Below are 23,340 nucleotides of genomic sequence, written 5' to 3'. Positions count from 1 at the left end.
TACCTCCCAAAATAAAATAGTATAATTCTAACAAAATACATATAAGATCTATATAAGAAAAACTGTAAGACTCTGATAAAAGAAACCAAAGAAGATCTAAATAAGTGGAGAGATATCCCATGTGCATGTATAGGAAGTCCTGTTATTAAGATGTCAGTTTGTTCTAACTTGATTTAGATAGATTCAATGCAATCTATATGACAAACCCAACCAATTACTTTGTGGATATTAAACTGATTCCAAAGTTTATATGGAGAGGCAAAAGGCCCAAAATAGTCAACATCATACTAAAGAACAAAACTGGAGAACTGACACTACCCAACTTAAAGACTTACTATAAAGCTACAGGAATCAACACAGTGTGGTACTGGCAAAGTAATAGACAAAAAGGTCAATGGAACAGAATAGAGACCCCAGAAATAGACCCATACAAATATGTCAATTAATCTTTGACAAAGGAATAAAGGCAGTAAAAAGAGAAAGAATAGAGTTTTCAACAAGTGGTGCTAGAAAAACTGGACATCTACATGCAAAAAACCTGAATCTAGACAATGATATTACACCTTTCACAAAATTTAAAATGGATCATAGACCTAAATGTAAAACTATATAGCAAAACTATAAAACTTCTAGAAGATAACAGAATGGAAAATTTAGGTGACCTTAGGTTTCAAAATGAGTTTTTAGATACTACACCAAAAGCACAGTACATGAAAGAAAAATTGACAAGCTGGACTTCAATAAAACTAAAAATTTGTGCTCTGTGAAAGATGTTGATTGTTAAGAGAATGAAAAGACAAACCTAACTAGGGGAAAAATCATTGCAAAACACATATCTGGTAAAGGACTTATATCTAAAACATAAAAAAAAAATCTCCAAACTCAAATAAGAAAACAAACAACCCAATAAGAAATGGGCAAAAGGTCTGGCCAAGGTGGAGGTGTAGGTAGATAGTCTTTGCTTCCTTCTACAACCAAAAGAAGGATAACCACCAGTTTAAAAACAAAAAACGAGAACTACCAGAAAATCAAACTGTATGGAAGTCCAACAACCCAGGAGTTAAATAAGAAACATTCATCCAGACTATTAGAAGGGGTGGAGAGGGGAAGCTGGGGCAGAGAGGATGTGTGGCAAGGCAGTGGACGATGGACTGGGATAGCCCACATTTGCACACAGATAAACTGGGAGGAACAACTGAGGAGCAAGACAAACCACGAAACACAGGGTTCCAGCATGGGGAAATAGAGCCTCAAAACCTCTGACTGTAAAAGCCTGTGGGGTTGTGGTGGTGGGAGAAACTCCCAGTCTCACAGGAGAGTTTGTTGGAGAGGCCCATGGGATCCTCGAACATATACAAGCCCATGCACCCAGGAATCGGCACCCTAAATGACACAATCCACTCATGGGTAGTGAGGGAAGTGACTGAAAGTACAGCAAGAGACAAGCAAACGGCATTATTCCATCTCTGACCTTCCCCACATATAGCACCACTATGCTGAGAAGTGGGTTGCCCCACCCTGGAGAATACTTAAGGCTCCACCCCTTAAAACATAATGGGTGTGCTAAGACAAAGAAATATGGCCCAAATGAAAGAACAGATCCAAACTCCAGACAAACAACTAAGTGACAAAGAGATAGCCAACCTATCAGATGCAGAGTTCAAAGCACTGGTAATCAGGATGCTCACAGAAATGGTTGAGTATGGTTACAAAATAGAGGAAGATGTGAAGGCTATGCAAAGTGAAATAAAGAAAAATACACAGGGAACCAACAGTGAAGGGAAGGAAACCAGGACTCAAATCAACAATTTGGAACAAAAGGAAGAAATAAACTATTGACCAGAACCAAATGAAGAAATAAGAATTTAAAAAAAATGAGGAGAGGCTTAGGAACCTTTGGGACAACATTAAACATTCTAACATCTGAATCATAAGGGTGCCAGAAGGAGAAAAGGAAGAGCAAGAACTTGAAAACTTATTTGTAAAACTAATGAAAGAGAACTTCCCCAATCTTGTGAAGGAACTAGACATGCAAGCCCAGGAAGCTCAGAAAGTCCCAAAGAAGTTGAATCCAAGGAGAAACACACAAAGACACATCATAATTACATTAGCCGAGATGAAAGATAAGGAGAGAATCTTAAAAGCAAGACAAAAGGAGACGTTATGTACAAAGGAGTTCCCATAAGACTATTACCTGATTTCTCAAAAGAAATCTTGCAGGCAAGAAGGGGCTGGAAAGAAGTATTCGAAGTCGTGAAAGGCAAGGGCCTCCATCCAAGATTACTCTATCCAGCAAAGCTATCATTTAGAATGGAGGGGCAGATAAAATGCTTTCCAGATAAGGTCAAGTTAAAGGAGTTTGTCATCACCAAGCCCTTATTATATGAAATGTTAAAGGGACTTATCTAAGAAAAAGAAGATAGTCAAAAATCTGAACAGTAAAATGACAACAAACTCACAACTATCAACAACTGGACTTAAATATAAACAAAAATAAAAACAAACTAAGCAAACAACTAGAACAGGACCAGAATCACAGAACTAGAGATCACATGGAGGGATATCAGAAAGGAGAGGGAGGGCAGAGAATGGGGGAAGAGGTACAGGGAATAAGAAGCATAAATGGTAAGTACAAAATAGATGGGGAGGTTAAGAATGGTATAGGAAATGTAGAAGCCAAAGAACTTATATGTATGACCCATGGACATGAACTAAGGGCAGGGAATGCTGGATGGGCAGGGGGTGGGTGATGTGGGACAGAGGGAGATAAAGGAGAGAAAAAAATTGGGACAAGTATAATAGTATAATCAATAAAATATACTTAAAAAAAGAAGTGGGCAAAAGATTTGAACAGATACCTCACCAAGGAAGATATACAAATGACAAGCATTTGAAAAGATGCTCAACATCATATATTAGAAAATTGCACATTAAAATACTGAGATACAGTTGCCTACTTGTTTAACACCTACTAAAACACCAATACTCCCACATACTGGTGAGGATGTGGAGCAACAAGAACAATCATTTATTGTTGGTGGGAAAACACAATTGGAAGACAGCCTGGCAGTTTCTTACAAAGCTAAATATAGTTTTACCGTATGATTTAGAAATCATGCTTCTATTATTTACCCAAATGAGTTGGAAAAAAGTCTACAGAAAAGTCTGAAAATAGATGTTTGTAGGAACTTTTTCTGATTTTAATTTGTTTCCAGTTTATTGAAAAATAATTGGCATATATCACTGTATTAGTTTAAGGTGTACAGCATGATGGCTTTGATTTACATATACAGTAGAGCCTTGAACAACAGGGGGGTTGGGGTGCCAATGCCCACACAGCTGAAGATTCACAAGTCACTTCTGACTGTAGAGTTGACCCTTTGCATCCACAAATTCAACCAACTGTGTGTCAAATGCAGTATTTTCAACTGGTGGTTGGAAATCTACATTGGGAATGGGAAAATAATGTTACTGATCTACATTTGGCTGAACCTCCCAAATGCAAAATGCATGGATACAAAGGGTTGACCTACATTTATTGAAAAAAAAAATCCATCTACATTGTATAAGTGGACCTGCACAGTTCAAATCTGTGTTGTTCAAAGGCCAACTGTACCATGAAATCATGATCACAATAGGATTAGTTAACATATTTCATGTAGATACAGTAAGAAATAAAACAACTCTTAGGATCTACTCCTAATACTTTTCTATATATCATACAGGGTTGTAAACTATAGTCATTCATAATTGCCAAAGCTTGGACACAATCAAGATGTCCTTCAGCAGGTGAATGAATAAACTTGGTAAATCTATACAACATAATATTATTACATGATAAAAAGAAATGAGCTATCAAGCCACAGAAAGACATGGAGGAAAGTTAAATACATATTACTAAATGAAAAGTCTACCTACTATATGATTCCAACCACATGATATTCTGGAAAAGGCAAAACTATGGAAATAGTAAGAGATAAATAGCTTTGGGGAGTTAATAGGTGAAGAAGTGGAGCACAGATTATTCAGGCAGTGATACTACCCCGTATGATAACTACAGTGGTTGATACATGACATTATGTGTTTGTAAAACCCATAGAATTATACAACACAAAGAGTAAACCTTAATGCAAACTATAGACTTGAGTTAAAGTATCAATGCATCATTACTGGTAATATATCAACAATTTATTAATATTGACACTCCAATAATGTATCAATGTATCAATATCAATGATGTATTGATGATACTGATTGATCGATTTTAACAAATGTACCACAGCAATGCAATATGTTAATGACATGAGCAACTCTCTTTGAAGGAGAGGGAGAATATGAGAATCCTCTATATTTTGTTAAAATTTCCCATATACCTAAAACTGTTCTAAGTAATAAAGTCTATACAATTTTAAAAAGTGGATTTGGGAAGGTTTAAAATCCTATGGTAGTAGCTATGATAAATTCTCAATTGTGTAAAGTACTTTCTTTAATAAGGTACTCTGAGACTAGACCACAATATTGTTAAAATGTTGATGTCTAAGAATAAGCAAAACAATAGTTTTCTAATTCATTTTTAGACAGGGAGAGGCAAAATGAAGATGGCTTTTTGGAGAGGGGGCTGGGATGGGGCAAAATACTTCAAAAGATGGCTTGTTAAACTACGTGAAGAGAAATCCTATTTCAGAATGGAGAGGGTACAGAAGTTAATAGGAACTGAGCTGCCAGGAACAATAATGTAATGGCTCACCTTCACTAGAGGTAGAATGGTACTTCTGAGGTTAGAATGTGTCTGGGGCCCTGAACCTACGACTAAGTAGGAGGTAAACTGTTTTTCTCTTTTCTCCGGTTCTCAGAGATGCTAAGGGTTCCTAAAATCCAAAAATTGTGACAGTAACTGGATTGAACTGTCTTTTTTTTTCATTGTGATCTCTCTCATTATTCCAAGCCTTCTGTAGTCTTTTAAAATGCCCCAGCCTGTCCTAGCTGTGTTTTGAAGAGCCAAGGAAGTGGTTTGTGGTTGTCCTTGAGAGGAACCAGTCTAAGGAGAAACCAGGCAGAACAGGCAGGAACCAGAGTGACTGCCCAGACTGGCAGGCTGAGGTAATAAGTAATGAGGACAGATTTGGGGAACATGTAAACATTTCTGGAGATTCTCTCCGTCAAGCACAGTGAAGCCTTGTCTTATTGCAATGTGGGTACTCAAGGGGAGTGCGAGCCCTGACAAATTGAGGCATTGGGTAGCATCTGGTTGCACTTACATTTTTAGAAATACCATTCATCCAGGTTTTCACATAAGGCATCCACATCAGTTCCTCCGGATCCACAAACACCATTCCACAGCGACTGACAGTTGCAGGAGAGGCAACCTTCAGGTCCTGCACCTATAATTGAAGAAAGTTGAACACTGAAGGAGCAGTAATAAGGAAGACAGTGGGAGAGCTACAAGTAATCAGAAATGGAGGCGAAAAGTTAAGTGAAACGTAAGTTGAAAAAAACCCATTAGTAGGATACTGCCAGCCCCTTATAGGAGGGATTAGGTATTTCTTTTCCCTTCTCTTTTCTCTTCTTTCCTGTTTTATTCTTGTACCAAGGCCTAATCTAATACCTAGCATACAGCAGGCATTCAATCAATGCTTGATGAATGAATACAATAAAGATATTATCTTCCATAGTATTTTGTCAGTGTATTTGGTCCACATTACTCTTTCAATTCCTCCACCAGATAGTCTTACCACACTGGGTTAATTTATTACTTTAAGTACAATAATTTTTTTAACTTAGAAAACACTTCAAATTATGTGAATTCATCTATATGTACTAAATACCTCCAAAGGAAAAGAAGCAAGTGCTGGGGAAGCCAGAATTTATTGTATTTCCTGTTTATAGAGACACAGGAATGTTTGAGAGACTGTGGCTGTCAGGATGGACAATACAGTACAAACAGGCAATTTAGTAAGTATTTAGTACATAAACAAAACACCATGGTAGGCCTTACAGGTAGTAATAATACATCAGTGTGAGAAAAAATAATTATGGTGGTATGCCAATCTAACAAATGATTTCTTCGCTCCACAGTGCAACATAAATATTTACCTCAAAAAGCATGTGGATTTGAGGTGTGAGTTTAATCCTCTCACTGTTAGCCAGGCAAAGCATCTTGTTATCATCCAACACTGTGTTCATATTCTCAATCCAAAGAGCATCCACTGGCCCATCACTGATGATCCACTTATGGTCTTCTGAAGGATCACTCGCAGCTGCTCGGACACTTAATGCCATCAAACCATCTTTCCACTCCAAGGTTATGTTATTTACTTCACCGTATAATTCACCCATTGTAATGGATTTAGGATTAAGAATGTATGTTTTAACTGGTTGGTAAAAGGGATTGTCTATACCAAGTTTTTGCAAATTCCCTAAAGTTTCTGCTAGTATTCGGTAGACTGTGGTCTTGCCACCTCCAGTTGGCCCAACTAACATGACACCATGCCTTACTAGCATAGTCTCATAGAACTGTATCACTTTTTTAACCATACATGTCTCCGGCTGAAGGTTCTGTCTTTTCATGACATCTATAATTGTTGACTGCAATATACCATAATCATGTTCTGGAATTTGGACTCCAGGAAAAAGGTCAGATATGATTCCACTGAAATAATAAAAATAAAACCAATTAAGAACCACTGGTCATTGCGTTTTGCTCATATTTTTTTATAAATAATTGATTAAACATTAAAATAACTCTTTTCCTTATTGATCTTTTTTCTAAACATGCACAATACTAGTATATCATACTTGTTATACCAGAACCTGTCATTTCCCTATTGTTATGTTTGATTTTGTTTCTTGTACTATAGACCAATGTTCTTAAGTATACTAGAAGCTTTCTGAGCTGAGAAACATATCTCTTATGTTTTTGTATTGTCCACAGTACATAGCATAGTGCTAAGGTGATGAATCAATTGGTTTATTTTTAATATTACATATATATATATTTTGAATATTTATTTATTTATTTTTAGAGAGGGAAGGGAGGAAGAAAGATAGGAAGAGAAACATCAAAGTGTGGTTGCCTCTCAGGTACCCCCTAGTGGAGACTTGGCCCTCAACCCAGGCATGTGTTCTAGTCTGGGAATCGAATCAGCAACCCTGTGGTTCACATGCAGGCCGGCACTCAATCCACGGAACCACAGTAGCCAGGGCTAATATATTTTTAACTCAACTTTTCCCAAGTGCATTTATATGTGCTTATTGCTATATGTAGATACTCAGAAAACTAAGATGAAAATACAAATAAAAAACTAGTATAAGGTAAAAAATGAGTAAAGGAAAAATCAACTTTCTGTGAGAAACAGTTAATATGAGGTATTCCTATGGGTAAAAAATAAGCCAAATCCCTACCTCACACTATACATACAAATGCATTTGAGATATAGTAAAGAGCTTCATATAAAATGACAACAAAGGCACTGGATAAAAATGTAAGAGTTGAATTTGGCATCATGTGGTAAAAAGATCCTTCTAAGAAAGACAAGAAATCTACAACTGTAGAAAGATGCCAACAAAGTGAAAAAATAAAAACAAGTTAATAAAAACAAACTTCTGTGAGATAAAAGACTTTATATACAAACTTAAAGAATGAATGATGAAGTATTTCCAATTTTTATACCAGATAGTTTATGAGTTCCTACAAATCAATAAATAAAAGAGCAAAATAGAAAACTGCTCTTGAATAATAAATATACATGACTAATGATCACAAGAAATGACACTAATAATTAAAGAAATGCATGAATTAAAGACTTTTGGTTCCTCTCCAAAACATTCAAAGGGAAATGGGCAATTTTACAAAACCCCTTACATAAATACAAAATGTCTGTGGAGGACATCTTGATAGGATATTTAAATTAAAAATGCCCATTACCCTATGACCTAGCAAATTTACTTCCTGAAATCTCAATTATACAAATATCATAAGTGTGCAAAGATAACTGACTAGGAATTTTCATCATTGTGTCCTACCAAAAGGAAGTAGATGCATATTCTGGGGACACAGGCACTGACAGAAGACAAAGGCAAAGGGAATCCCCAGCTGAGTTGTAAATGGAAATCCCTGATGGCAGATGTGCACCAGGGGTCATGGGTAACCAGTCCAGAGCAGAGCAGAGGACAGAGCTCCAGAGGGCCAAATTCAATAGAATATTTTGTTTAATTGAAGGTTTTGTTTGTTTGTTTGTTTTTTAGGAAGCTTACACTCTGGAAGAACTTGGAGACAAATCAATGTTAGATTTATAGGAAAGTAGGTAAAGGGTTAAAAATGAGAACTACAATAATAAATGTCGGGAAAATAAGAAGCTAGATAATTTAATAACCAGGAAAATATTGCTCAACTATGGATAACATTTATGTAGCTATGATAAGTTATTGAAATCCTAGATATTTAGCTCATTATATTACAATATACAGAGAGAATGGATCAAGGAGAAGAGCTTCATTTCCCTGTTAATAATTTAATAGATAATATCTAAAACTGAAAAATAAAAAAAATGGAAGAGACATGGGACTAAAAAATGGAGGGAAATAGTAAAATGAATGAATGAATGAATGAACAAACCAAGGAAAATTATTTGCCTTTGGAAAGTTGGTGAAGGGCAGGGAACTGTTGTTTTTTCATGAGACTAATTTATGATACTTTTATTTTTAAAACTACTACATGTATATGTCTTAGATAAATATAAAACTAAATAATAAAAGTAGGAATAAATTGATAAAAGCAATCACATTTATGTTAAGCCCAAATCTGTTTCTTGGGGGTGTGGGAAATTTCTTAGATTATTTTATAACCAAATGCTAATTTGTATAGCACTCAGCCTGATGATCAATATTTTGAGGAAAAAAACCCAAATAATTGGATGGATGCTAAAATTTTGGTGCCTTTATTTTAAACTTGTATATTTTAAAATGCAGTAAATATCTCTAGAAAAGATGAGAAAGCCATTATCTCGTTAGAGACAGACGTGCTTGCGGATAAGACTATCCTTTACCTCTGCATGGTGGCTGTGCTTCATTCAGGAACATCTGGGAACTCACCTGAACAGGAGAGCATCGTCTGTTAGGAACTTGGGCAGGTTGGAGTCCCGTAACGCTCTTATCAACACCACATCTTCACTTAGGTTTGGGTTCTCTCTTTTTAAAGACCTAAATTTAAAAGATTAATTCAGATGACACTGTGGAAACGTAATATTGAACATGATTTTCCAAACCCATGGATCGGGGATTCCACTTGCAGAAAGCGGTGCGGGCGGTGCCCACTGCAGTTCCTGTTGGAAGGGGAGGATCCTCCTCCCTTCATCCTGAGCATCATCCATCACCATCAGAGCATGCGCAGAAGTTGGGTACTGGCTACATAGCTTTGAGGAGAATGACAGGGACATTTTCTCAACCTCCTGCATCAACCCTCCCTGAATTTACAGGCATCCCTGAAGCCATCATGATGATCTACATCCCTGTGACTTTCTTTTATTTTATCTCAACCCCAAACACCCTGCTTTTCTCCTTTGCTGGCCCTTATTTCCCCTTCAGAACCCAGCCCAATCACTCGCTCCTCCAGAAAGTCCCTCCATCTCTCAGGGCAAACTTTGGGCACAGCCCTTTGGTTGCCCTTACTACTGGTACCCTGCATAATTGCTCATTTGTCTGCCCCACCCACTGGGCTGTGGGTGTGTTCTTTGAGAGCAAGTGAATTTGAACTCCATATTCCTTCTCCCAATGTGGTGATCCTGTGAAGAGAAGAAATACTGTATCTGGAGGTTTAAGAAAAGAGTCTGTAGAAGGGCAGAGATATTTGTGCAAAACCCAGGGATAGAGGACCCAGCCTGAAGGGGCCCACAGTGTGCAGAGCCCAGACCAGCAAGTCGTGGCCTGCGAGGAGGACTGAGGAGAAGATGCATTCCCTCAGAGACTGTGGACATGCCCCAGATTTCAGAGGCAGGAGTTTCAACAAGATATGAATGGAGAAGTTGGAGCCTGAAAAGAGAAAAGGCTCATGTTTTACTAGAAACTAGAAAGCAGCTTTCAGTCTTGGGTACAGTGAAGACAGAGGTAAAGACTTGGACAAAGGCCTGGACTGAAGACAAGGATGAAACTGAAGTTTCCAAATGCTTCAGGCTTTGTCAGGTGACATGCACGACTTAATTGTCAGATATGCACAGCAAACTGTATGCCTTTTAAGTCTAGTCATTGATCTTATGTTGGTAAAGACTTCTGTGCACCAAAACCCAATGTATGTGATAAGTTCAAGGGAAATGAAGGTTAGCCAAAGCCTAGTCTAGAGTCAGGCTCAGGTGGGGGGCAACTAGGTTGGGCCTCACAGCGGAGAACTGACATGGAGTGAGGAGAGATGCCCCTTTTCACTGTGGAATGGGGTGGCAAGACAAGGATGATAATAGCAGTGGCTAACAGTTGATAATCACCCAGTGTATGACTTTGAGAACCTCTTGTGAATTACCCATTTAACACATTTGATTCCATGTTTTGAAATTTCACTGGTGACCATCTCGGTTTCTTACCCAGCCATGACCAGCACAGACTTTACAGCTCTCATGCCAAAGTCGTAGTGATCTTGCTGGGAGAGCTGCTCGCTGCAGAGCTTGTACATCTGAGTCATTTTCCTTGCTAATGTTTTACTGGACTCAAATCCTTCAGAGTAGAGAATTACCTAGAAAAAGTATAATGCAATGCTTATTAGTATATTGAAAAATATATTAGCATAATACCAATGTATTCAAAATCTGCTTTAGGCATTAGAACTCTCCAAGTTGTTACATCATCTAACAGAGAAATGTAAAGATTGAAGGGGAAAGGGATTTCTGTGCCACAAGAAGGTGGAAGGTGGGATATTATATGGGAGGCCTGAGCACGGGTTCTGCTTTCTTTCTACGGTGACAACTGATTCAAAGCATAGAGAGCCCACTGCTTGAAAATGTTCACATCTTGGAGGTTGGATGGTGTTATAAGGTCTGAGCACAAAAGCAAGACTTGAGCTTCTCACCTGATGGTGTCAGTGATGGCAGGGTACTCCTGTAGGCTCGCTTGGAGTCAAGGGAAGCTACACAAAGGTTTGCAGCCTCTCCCCTGCCCTGGAGGCTACCTCACCTCTGACAAGGCTCTGCATCCTCAGTTAGTAATCAACAATAATAGAGGAGGTGGGTGTGGACCTTTTCTCCAGCCCATAGCCTACTCGAATCACTGCAGGTGGCCTCAGAATTGGGATTTGAAATGATGCAGAGATTTCTTACTGTTGCCTGTCTGTTCACCCTGTCACTACCTGTTACGCAGAGTTCTGCACACTGCAGGTGATTGAGAACATTTACTGATGATAGACCCTGACTCATTCAGTCTGTAACAGTGGGAATAGCATTCAGTAGATCAGATTTTTAAATTTCTTCAATTAATTACTGAGTAATATAACAAAACAATAAAACATGAGATATGAACACAATGATGGACTGAGTTCTAAACCTGGTCTTCTTCTTACCAGCTTTGGACAATGGGAACAAGGCATTCACTGTCCCTGTCCACAGAGGGTTTAGAATGGAGACACCACCTGCCTTAATAGCCTACCACCCCACCACGACCAGGTTTTGGCCTGGTCAACCAGGTGCTGGAGGACCCATAAGATGATGTAAGCATTGTACTAACAAAAGTTGTAACTTCTCTAATGGTAGGTTTTGGCATGGTTTGTTCTGTTCTTAAGTAATTACTTTTACTTCATATAAAGGAATATTTTAAATTAGCTGTTAGAAAAGGAATTATTAGCCACAGGAATATTCTGTGCTTTCTGGAAAATTCATTCTAAAAGGGATAGTGTTCCTTGTTATAAAGTGCAGTGCTGAGCACAAGAGGCCTTCTAGAGTCCTGAAAATGTCCTATGTTTTGGTCTTGATGGTCACACAGGTGCTTGACTGGCTGTCCTCCACTCCACGTAAGTGAAGTAGGTCTGCTACTAGTAATCAGAACAGGTGCTGGCTCAGAGGGCAGAATATCACGCTTCCTTGTTTAGATGTGCGGAGTAACCACGTGTAAGAACTCCCTGAGTTGAACTCCTGTGATCTGCAGACTTTACTGTATATACATTATATACCTTTTCAAAAAGTGCCAAGAAACAAAAACCAGTTTAAAAAAAGATTCCTAGGTAGACACAGAAAGAACAAATAATTAATTGATTAATGATGAATTTTTTTACTAAGCTGATACAGACTTGCAAACCAAGTCCCACCCTCCATTGTAGTGATTAGCATTGCTGGAACTCAATAGCCCTTGACTCTAATAAAAAATAATGCACAAAGAGAAATGAGAATAATATAGTATTTTAGAATGGATCCAGACATTTTAATTTCTAGAGATGAACTGATATACCTCAATGAACTGCTTAATTAAACTCATTGATTCATTACAGTGTTAAGGATGTACTACATTCCAGGTACCATTCTAGGCATTAGGTTACAACATTTACACACACACACACACAGAGGGAGAGAAAACAAAAATGTTATAAGCAAAAACAATTGTATCTACTCTTAATGAGCAAATGATGTATGACCTTTGCCAGGATGCATTCATAAAGGAAACTTTCTACTTCAACAGGTTCAAATGGCAAATAAAAGAAACAAGTTTAATTTTTGTCTGCTTTATAATGTGAAGCTCACCTCTGCAATCAAGGCATAATTTGGAACCATCATTGCAAAAGGTCTAAACAGGGCTTTCAAATTATCTGGCAACTCGGTTCTGCCTGCATATCCAGGATTCATCGTGATGAAGGCTGCACAAGTCATAACCAACTTTATTTCCCGCCCCTCAAACATGAATCTAGAGAGCTGTTTAAAGGAAAGAAAAAGTGTAAGTTAACACTTCGCCAGACATTTGTGAGTTCTTTCACGTGATTACTACTGGGGTCAAAATTTGTGTAATGGAGCATTGAGGCAGAGATCTGAATCCTGCTGTTGGACAACAGGGAACATTTGTCTCCTGGTTCTACCCACTCCCAATCTCTTCCGGCCTCAGTGTTTCCTGCTCTCTGCCTCTCTGCCCCACCCTTGCCCAACTGTCTCCTCCCACCCAGTCCTCCAGTCTTCTAGGTCTCAACACCTTTTGTTGGGGCTTCTCAATTCAACTTAAGATTTAACAGACAATAAACCTCTCCACCCCCACTTTCTGGTTCTCCCCAAGAAATTCTAATCTAATCTTAATCCTTGGGTGATTGAGGCCCAGCTGTGTCACTGGAATTAGCCCTTTGGTTTTATTCAACAGCAAATACCCAGTAAGCATCTGTTGTAGGTGCGGTGACGGGTTATGCATGGATGTAGAGAGCTGAAGAAGACCCATTCTGAGCCCTGTAGAAGCTCCTGAGCTTGCTGAGTCAACCTGGAAACCATGACTAAGCCGTGCACTAGATGCTGGAGTGGAGGTGTGTGCGAAGCCAACAGGGAGCAAGGCCCATAGGAGGGGCGGGGAAGCCTGCCGGAGAACTGAGAAATGAGGAGGGCCACCTCACATGGACAAGCAGCTCACTCACCTCAGTCAAAGGAAGCAGAAACAAAAAACTACACTGCATGTTCAGGGAATGACAAGTTATAACTGCTCAAGGGTAAATTTCTAGGAGGAATGTGTAAGTAGGCCAGGGCCTGAGCACCAGGAATATTATACGCTAGACTAAGGAATTTAGATTTTGTCCTCTGTGTGTGTGGTGGGGGAGCAGAGAAGAATTTTGAGAAGAGTGATAGGGTCAAAGATGGCAGTGGAGAAGTTGGATAGGGGCCCAGTAAGGAATTGTTATTGCGGGGATGATGAGAGCCAGAATTATGGGGTTATCACTGGGGACATGCAGCGTCTAGCAGATAAAAGTAAATGGACTTGGTGGGTTAGATTCTGGGGTCGAATGTAATGGGGAAAATGCAAGGTGAATCCAGGTCTAGTGGGACCACTGGGTGAAGGCACTATGAACATGAGTATAGGGGAGTATGAGTACAGGGCTGGGAAGTGTGTCATGTCCAGGAGGAGCAGATGCTGGAAGGTACAGCTGAAGATTGTTCTGCTGCCACTAAATTCCTGTTTGTGTTATTCAAACCTGCAAACTTCTGTGCTTTAGTTTTTTCACTTCATTCTAACTATCTCATCTGGCCATTGGCAAAACTGAGGATCAGATTTGGTTACTCTCAAAAGTCCTCTTTTTGAAGACTCTTTTTTTTTGAGGGGGTTACATATTTGGTTTTATTTTTATTTTTTTAATATATTTTATTGATTATGGTATTATGGTTGTCCCATTTTTTTTCTCCCCTTTATCCCCCTCTGCCCTGCACTTACCCCTCCCACTAGCATTTCCTGCCCTTAGTTCATGTCCGTGGGTCGTACATATAAGTTCTTTGGCTTCTCCATTTCCTACACTGTTCTTAACCTCCCCCTGTCTATTTTGTAACTACAATTTATGCTTCTTATTCCCTGTACCTTTCTCCCATTCTTCCCCCTCCCCCTCCTCACTGACAACCCTCCATGTGATCTCCATTTCTGTGATTCTGTTCTTGTTCTAGAAGTTTGCTTAGTTTGTTTTTGTTTCTGTTTATTTTTAGGTTCAGTTGCTGATAGTTGTGAGTTTGTTGTCATTTTACTGTCCACAGTTTTAATCTTTTTTTCTTAGGTAAGTACCTTTAACATTTTATATAATAAGGGCTTGGTGATGATGAATTCCTTGAACTTGACCTTATCTGGGAAGCACTTTATCTGCCCTTCCATTCTAAATGATAACTTTGCTGGACAGAGCATTATTGGATATAGATCCTTGCTTTTCATGACTTTGAATACCTCTTTCCAGCCCCTTCTTGCCTCTAAGATTTCTTTTGAGAAATCAGCTGATAGCCTTATAGGAACTCCTTTGTAGGTAACTGTCTCCTTTTCTCTTGCTGCTTTTGAGATTCTCTCCTTATCTTTCATCTTGGCTAATGTAATTGGGATTTGCTTTGGTGTGTGCTTCCTTGGGTCCAAATTTTTTGGGACTCTGAGCTTCCCGCATTTCCTGGAAGTATATTTCCTTGGCCAGATTGGGGAAGTTCTCCTTCATTATTTTTTCAAATAAGTTTTCAAGTTCTTGCTCTTCTTTTTCTCCTTCCCGCACCTCTATGATTTGGATGCTGGAACATTTAAAGTTGTCCCAGAGTTTCCTAAGCCTTTCCTCATTCTTCTGAATTCTTGTTTCTTCATTCTGTTCTGGTTGAATGTTTATTTCTTCCTTATGCTCCAAATCATTGATTTGAGTCCTGGGTTCCTTCCATTCACTGTTGGTTCTCTGTATATATTTTTTTATTTCACTTTTCACAGCCTTCATTTTTTCCTCTATTTTGCAACCATACTCAACCGTTTCTGTGAGCATTCTGATTACCAGTGTTTTGAACTCTGCATTTTATAGGTTGGCTATCTCTTGTTGCTTAGTTCTATCTTTGGAGACTTGGTCTGTTCTTTCATTTGGGCCATATTTTTTTGTCTAGGTGCACTTGTTATGTTTTAAGGGTTGGAGCCCTGTAATCACCAGGGTGGAGCAACCCACTCCTCAGTGTAGTGGCACTATATGTGGGGAGGGGTCAGAGAGAAAATAATGCCAGGGCTCGTCTCTTGGCTGGTTTTCAGTCACTTCCCCCATTATCCACAAGCAAATTGGGCCCTTCTGATGCTGATTCCTAGGGGGGTGGGTTTGTGTGCATGCTAGGACTCTCTGGGTCTCATCAACTAACTCTCCTGTGAGGCTGGGAGTTTCTCCTGCTGCTACTACCCCCATAGGTTTTTACAGCCAGAGGTTTTGAGGCTTTATTTCCCGATGCTGGAACCCTGGGTTGCACAGTCAGTCTTGATCCCCAGTTGTTCCTCCTGGTTTACCTACACACAAATGTGGGACCATCTGTTCCACCAACCGCAACCTCACCCACCCAATCCTCCAGCTGGCTTCTTGCTGTACATCCTCTCCACCCTGGCTGCCCATCTCTGGCCCTCCTACTGGTCCGAATGGATGTTTCTTCTTTAACTTCTTGGTTGTCAGATTTCCATACAGTTCAACTTTCTGGTAGTTCTGGTTATTTTTTGTTTTTTAAATTTATTGTTGTCCTTTTTTTAGTTGTGGAAGGAGGCACAGTGTACCTACCTATGCCTCCATCTTGGCTGGAAGTCTCTGTCTGCTTTCTTTGACCTCACACGGTTGCTCACCAGTTGGCAAGGCTTCAATTCCTCCTCCCTTGTCTTTGGTCCTCTTTCCCACCCCCCAACCTTGCTCTCACATAATTGCTCAGCACGTGAAAATGACTTATGAGTTATGCTACATCTGGAGGCCCCTGCATTTAATACAGGCCTCCCCAGAGGATCCGGGAGGCAGGAGAGTATGTAGTTGAGGAATGCAGACTCTAGAGTCACATAGAATTAGGTCTATAATGTTTCAAGAAATATTTTAAAATTTCTTTGAATACTTTTCACCTGTAAGTAACCTTTGGAAAACATTATGCACTTCACATAGATTTTGGTGTGAAGATAAAACAAGTGTAAAGTACAACTTGTACAGTTTAGCAGCTCATTAAATTAAAGTTTATGCTTTGTTTTTACTTGTTCTATAATTTGCTTTTTTGCAGAGGTGATAATTAAAATATTTAACAGCTCTTTAGCAGGGCACCTTCCAATAAGAATGGCTCATGTCCCTGGAGCTGGAGTTGGATCCAGAGTCCCTTTTTGCTATGTCATCATAAACCCTATGCCTGGATCTTGGGGAGGTCAGGGGCTCTCCAGGAAGGGGCCAAGTTAGTGGTGAGGGACCCTTCAGGGACTTGGGGCAGTGGCTATTTAAATATTATGCAACTGGCAAGGTTGTTCTGGCTTATACAGTCTGAACATCGGTCTCCCTTTGGTGATCTTATGACCACTGTCTCAGAAGGTCCACACAGGGTATTAGGGACTTGGTCCATCCTTCACTGCACTCAGCCTCCTGATATGAACCCCTTCTCCAGGAACATGCTCTCATGGGCTAAAACATTTTTTAAATAGTGGGGCCACATTCATATCTTCATCTGATCCTACACTCCTTGGCTTTTCCTGTCCAGTGGATTCTGGGTTCCATAGGACTCCTCTCCAATCTCTCCACCAGCACTAGGCTAAGCCAGGGGGCCACTGTGAAGGCAGTGGAGCCCAGAAGCAGCAGCAACATTAGAGAAACATAGCAGAGAAGTAAATCTCAATATCAAGAACAGGAAAGGTGAAGAAGAAAGTGGGAGATGTGTGTGTGTGTGTGTGTGTGTTGGGGATGGAAGAACAGTTTCACGGGAGTGGCAGCTCAGTTTGGCCAACTCTGTGTCCCCAGGTCCCAGCACAGCATGTAACATATGGCTGTTTTTGTGTTGCCTGGATGAGGAATTAATTCTCCCATGTAAGTCGTATTGCTATCTTACACTGGAAATGAGTAGTAGTCAGGCTATTGTCTTTCCTAAAACACAACATGCTGCAAGTTAATTACAAACTGAAGGAATGCCACCTGCACAGATGGTTGCCCCACACCTTACCTTGGCGGCTTTGGCGTTCCTAATGGTAATGAGTTGCTGGGCAATCACTGACAAAACTTCTATGTCAATTCGATTAAATTCATCAAAGCAGCACCAGGCCCCTGACTGTGCCAGACCGCTAAAGAAGCGCCCCATCATCTGAAATCAAAATAATGCTGTTCAACTTGGTATGACATAGTGGAACTCCTTCAAAAGTTAAATTATGAACTGAAATATTAAAGAGAATACAGGCAGTATGTGTGCATAAGCAATCGTTTTTAGTGAATACTGGGCTGTGTCAGAAGTTAACATCTTTCTATTAGAGGAAACATCTTTTTGTTTCTCTCTAAATAATTTGAAGCTGACTTTTTATTTTTAAATACCATGATAATCTTACCAATTTCCCTGCTTTTTCATAACCTTCCTTGACCTATGTAAATACTTGACAGGTTCTCAAAGAAACATATGGAATAGACACATTTAAAGACTTAAAAACACCTTGAAGAATTTTACTAAGGAGAGCTTTCCTGGTCTTTTTTTTATGTACAACTATTATTACTTTATTTTGTTTTAACACTGAGAGAATTTTGACACTCCATTTTAAAATGATAGCATCCATTGGTACACAGTACTTAAGTTCTAAATGTATTATTACATATTTTAAAGTGTTTTCTATTTTTTAAAAATTTTGATTATTGTTTAAGTACAGCTTTCTGCCTTTTACCTGCCCCAGCTGACCCCTGCCTGAGCTCTCCCCGCCTCCCTCCCATTTCCACCCCCTTTGTTTTTGTCCCTGTGTCCTTTATACTTGTTCCTGCAAACCCTTCCCTTTTCCACTGAAATTCCCTCCCCTCTCCCCTCTGGTCACTGTCAACCTGTTCTCCATTTCAGTGTCTTTGGTTATATTTTGCTTGTTTGTTTGTTTTATTGATTAGGAGTTCCTGTTAAAGGTGAGATCATATGGTATTTGTCTTTCACTGCCTGGCTTATTTTGCTTAGCATAATGCTTTCCAGCTCCATCCATGCTGTTGCAAAGGGTAGGAGCTCCTTCTTTCTTTCTGCTGCATAGAATTTTATTGTGTAAATGTACCATAGTTTTTTTGATCCATTCATTTACTGATGGGCACCTAGGTTGCTTCCAGCACTTGGGTATTGTAAACTGTGCTGCTGTGAACATTGGGGTGCATAGGTTCTTTTGGATTGGTGTTTGAAAAGAACCTATGCATCTGAATATTCCTGGTTTTGACAAGCTACTGCAGAGGCTGGACCACACAGGAACCACTGAGCAAAGCCGAGTTGTGCAGGTGATGGGGGTGGTTCTAACCACAGCAAAATCCTATGGTAGAGGAGCATGAATGTGCACACGAGTCCATCTAAATTATAATTTCCTTTGGAAACTTGAGTTTTGGGTTCAGCATTGGTACAAAAATAGCCAACCAAATAGTTTCTTTGCCTTTTTTTTCTGCCTTTTCTCTATAAGAGTCATTCCTTCAGCTCCTGTCAGTGGAGCACTGCCAACCACTCCAGTCTGGGGCTGCCTAACTTAAATTTATTTTTGCTCAAGTAAAATCTTAAAATTTGTAATATGCTTTAGTTTATCTTTCTGAGTTATGTTCTGAAAATTTATTCATTAGCCTGACTTTGGGAATTCAAAATATACTGCTAAAATTTATTCTTCAAGGACAGTTTGCATTCACTATTATTTTGTATTAATTTCAGATGAACAGCCAAGTGGCTAGAAAGTCATATGCTTTACAAAGTGGTCCCCCTGCTGCTTCAAGCACCACTTAGCCCTGTACCTATTTATTTGATATTATTGACTATATTCCCTATGCTGTAACATACATCTCTGTGCTTATTCTGCAACTACTAATTTGTACTGCTTAATCCCTTCACCTTTTTTACCCAGGCCCTGTAATTCCCCTCCCCTCTGACAGCTGTCTGTCTGTTCTCTGTATCTGAGTCTGTTTCTATTTTGTTTGTGTGTTTATTAGATTCTACATGTAAGTGAAATCACATGGTATTTGTCTTTTAATACAGCCCATGGGTCTAGGGGTGGTTGCCTGAACCCAGCTTGCCAATTAGAATCCCAGTTCTGAAATTTGAAATGTAAACCTGCTATTTTCTTGAGAAGGTTACAGAGAGACGATCCTCAGGCTCCTATAGCCAAGGTTGTCCTTGATGTTGCCCTAGTCCCTGCCCTGCTCCACTCTTTCTTGGGTTCTGTGAGATATACCTACCATTCTAATATGTTTTTAATAAGTTTATGTTGAGGATTGTTGTTTACAAGATAAAATAAGAGTATTATATGAAAAACAATCTAAACAAATAAAATTACTTTAAACAAACAAAATAAAATATAAGAATATTTAAGAGAAGTGGAGAACAGATGTAGTAGGTCCAGAGCAGAGAACAGAGATGTAATGATAAATAAAGAATAAAATTAAGTTGTACTCAGCTGGAGAAAGTGATACATTCTCTGATTACAAAGTAGAGCAAATGTCAAACAAAATGAAAGAATAAAACTGTCTCATCTAGATCCAGCCTGGTAAAATTTCAGAACTACAAGGATCAAGGAAAAGCTTGTTAAGCTTCCAGAGAGAAAGGAAGCAAAATATTACTCATCCCCTCAAACATATTAAACTACTATTATTCTTGTCAGTAGCAAAATGGATGTTAGAAAACAATGAAGTAAAGCTTTCAAAATCAGGAGGAAAGATTATTTTAAACCTATGATTCCACCTTGTACTGAATTATCAATGAAGCAGATGACTAAATAAAGACAGTCCAGAATATCCATAAACTTAAATGGAAAAAAATGCTCAAGTAAGTATTCCAGCAAAATAAAAAGGAAATATAAGAAACAAAACCAAGACTCAAAGAACAACAGCAGCTGAGCATGTCCTACAACAGTGAGTGTGCATGATGACCAGCTGGAGGGCTTGTTAAAAAAACCTCAGATTGCTAGGCTTCAGAGCCAGTTTCTCAGTCAGGAAGTCTGGGCTGGGGCCTGATAATGTGCATTTCTAACAAGTTGCCAGGTGATGCTAATGCTGTTGGTCCAGAGTTCGCACTTTGAGATCCACAGCTTCTCATGAACTTGGCTTCTCAAAGTGGACCAGTACCAAATTGCATCATCTGTGGAGATGTTAGAAATGCAAAATTTCAGTCCCCCCCTACTACACATTCTACAGAATAAGAATATGCATTTTAATAAGATCCCCTGGTGACTCTCAAGCACACTGAAGTTTGAAAAACACTGTTCTAGAAGAAGTAAAGAAAGTTGAAAAGAAAATAAAAAACAACACATTAACTCTGATGCTTGGAATGTTTTCCTTTGAATGGTGAAGGGGTCATGATGTGTGTGCCGATCCTTCTGTATGGGCACAACTATTCCATTAAATTCTTATAAACAATCCTTGCTATTATAAGTCCTGAATAATGGATTCACATTTTTATATTCAACCCCCTAGGCAAAGCAAAGAGAGAATAATTATAGAATAATACAATTTCATAAACCTTGATGTGGTAGAACGATATTATATAGCTAACGAAAACCAGGAAGTGAAGTTGGAACAGAAAGAGGGAAGGTCATATCTAATAAAATCTTGATTTAATCAGTTGGCAGATAATGTTCAAAGTTGATATATGTAAATATAGTAATAAATGCATGTATTTTACAGATAATCACAATCACCAGAAGAACTAAAAACAATCACAATCAGAAAATTTGTCTCTGGAGAGTGGTACTGCATGATGTGAAAATGGAGGAAAATTTTTACTTTTAATTTTGGATCTTTCTGTACAGTTTGAATTTTTTAAATTTTATTTTTTAGTTACAGTTTATACTCAATATTATTTTATATTAGTTTCAGTGTATAACATAGTGGTTAGACAATCATATACTTTACAAAGTGATCCCCTGATATTTCAAGTATCTAACTGGCTCCATGCATAGTAATTACAAAATTATTGACTATATTCCTTAAGCTGTACTTTATATCGCTGTGACTATTTTGTAACTACCATTTTGTAGCCCTTAATCCCTTCACCCTTTTCCCTAGTCCCCCAAACCCTTCTCATCTGATTATAATCAGTCTGTTCTCTGTATCTATGAGTCTGTTTCTATTGTGTTTGTTCATTTATTTTGTTCTTTATAAGTATATATAATAAAATCATATGGTGTTTGTTTTTCTCTAAATCCATCCATGTTGTCACAAACGGTGAGATTTCATTCCTTTCTGTGGCTGAATAATATTCCATTGTATATATGTACCACTTCTTCTTTATCACCTATTCATGGGCACCTGGGTTGCTTCTTTATCTTGGCTATGGGAGGCAGCCTTTCTAGTAATGAGAAGGTGGGGTGTTCCCTGGTTTCCATGGGAAGATGTTACAAGCTTGTTTGAACAGTTCTGCAGGTTGGCAAGGAACTGACACCTGCCAGTGATAAGCAGGAACTGTGTCTCATCCCTTTGATAAGAAGAGTTATTTGACTAGGGGACATTATCAGTAGGTATAGTGTTGGGAGGGGAACTTGCAGTTAGCCATTTGAGACCCTCCCAACTTTACCAGATTTTAAAGCAACAAATAATATTAAGCCTTAATTTTAGGCCCTAACCACATATGGATATACCATATTTTGTTTAGACCTTCATTGGCTGATAAACATTTGGGGTGTTTCTACTTTTTAACTGTTATAAATAATATTGCTATGAACATTTGTGCTTTGTGTGGACATATATTTTCATTTCTCTTGACAATGACTATACCAGGGAGTGGAATTCCTAGGTACTATAGTGACTCTGTTTCACATTTAAAAAAACCACTGAACTGTTTTCCGTAGACCTGTGCCTTTTCACACTTCCAACAGCAGTGTATGAGGGTTTCAATCTCACCACCTCTTGGCCTACACTTGTTATTGTCTGTCTTTTTTATTACAGCTGTCCTAGTGGGTATGGAGTGACATCTCACTGTAGTGTTAATTTGCATTTCCCCAACGGCTGATGATGTTGATAATCCTTCCTTGTATTGATTGGCTATTTCTATGTCTTCTTTGGAGAACTATTCAACTCCTTGCCCACTTTGAAATGAGGTTATCTGTCTTTTTATAAAGGAGTTGCAATAGTTCTTTATATATTCTAGATTCAAGTACCTTATTAGATGTATGATTTGCAATTTTTTTCTCCCACTTGTGGGTTTTTTACTTTCCCATTCTGATTCTGTACTTTGAAAAGCAAAGTTTTAAATTTTGATAATGTCACGTCTATCCAGTTTTTCTCTTAGTTGTGTTTTTGGTGTCATAACTCTAAGAAGCCATTGCATAATCCAATGGCACCAAGATTCACACCTATGTTGTATTTTAAGAGTTTTATTGTTTTACCTGCTACATAGTCTTTGATCCACTTTGAGTTCGTTTTTGTATGTAGGGTAAGAACAGGGTTCAACTTCATTTTTTTTTTTTGCACATGGCTATCCAGTTGCCCCAGCACTATTTGTTGAAAACACTATTGAGCATTGAATTATGTTTTCACTCTTGTCAAAAATCAATTTACTGTAAAAGGTTTATTTATGAACTCTTAATTTTATTCTGTTGATCTATTTGTGTATTCTTATGCCAGCCAGTAACCACACTGTCCTGATTTCTGTGGCCTTGTAGTGAGTTTTGAAATTGGGAAGTGTAAGTTCCCCAACTTCATTTCTTTTTCCTTCTAAGATTATTTTAGTTATTTTGGGTCACTTGGATTTCCATATATATTTTATGATAAGCTTGTCAATT

At 38.7% G+C, this 23,340-nt stretch overlaps 1 protein-coding gene across 2 annotated transcripts in view; it reads right to left on the bottom strand.

Moving 5' to 3' along the window:
* Nucleotides 1–23,340, bottom strand: part of DNAH6 (dynein axonemal heavy chain 6) — a 259,454-nt gene that overhangs the window by 141,341 nt on the left and 94,773 nt on the right. For both annotated transcript variants that reach the window (XM_036028222.1, XM_036028224.1), the window contains exons 30-35: nt 17,583–17,720; nt 12,708–12,875; nt 10,569–10,717; nt 9,091–9,198; nt 6,094–6,649; nt 5,259–5,381 (exon numbers count right to left, since the gene is read on the bottom strand). In XM_036028222.1, the coding sequence (XP_035884115.1) occupies nt 5,259–5,381; nt 6,094–6,649; nt 9,091–9,198; nt 10,569–10,717; nt 12,708–12,875; nt 17,583–17,720 (1,242 nt within the window). The remainder of the gene's footprint in view (nt 1–5,258; nt 5,382–6,093; nt 6,650–9,090; nt 9,199–10,568; nt 10,718–12,707; nt 12,876–17,582; nt 17,721–23,340) is intronic.

This window comes from Phyllostomus discolor, chromosome 6, assembly GCF_004126475.2.
Source record: "Phyllostomus discolor isolate MPI-MPIP mPhyDis1 chromosome 6, mPhyDis1.pri.v3, whole genome shotgun sequence".
In the NCBI taxonomy this organism is placed as follows: Eukaryota; Metazoa; Chordata; class Mammalia; order Chiroptera; family Phyllostomidae; genus Phyllostomus; species Phyllostomus discolor.
This window is presented reverse-complemented; position numbering and strand designations above follow the sequence as displayed.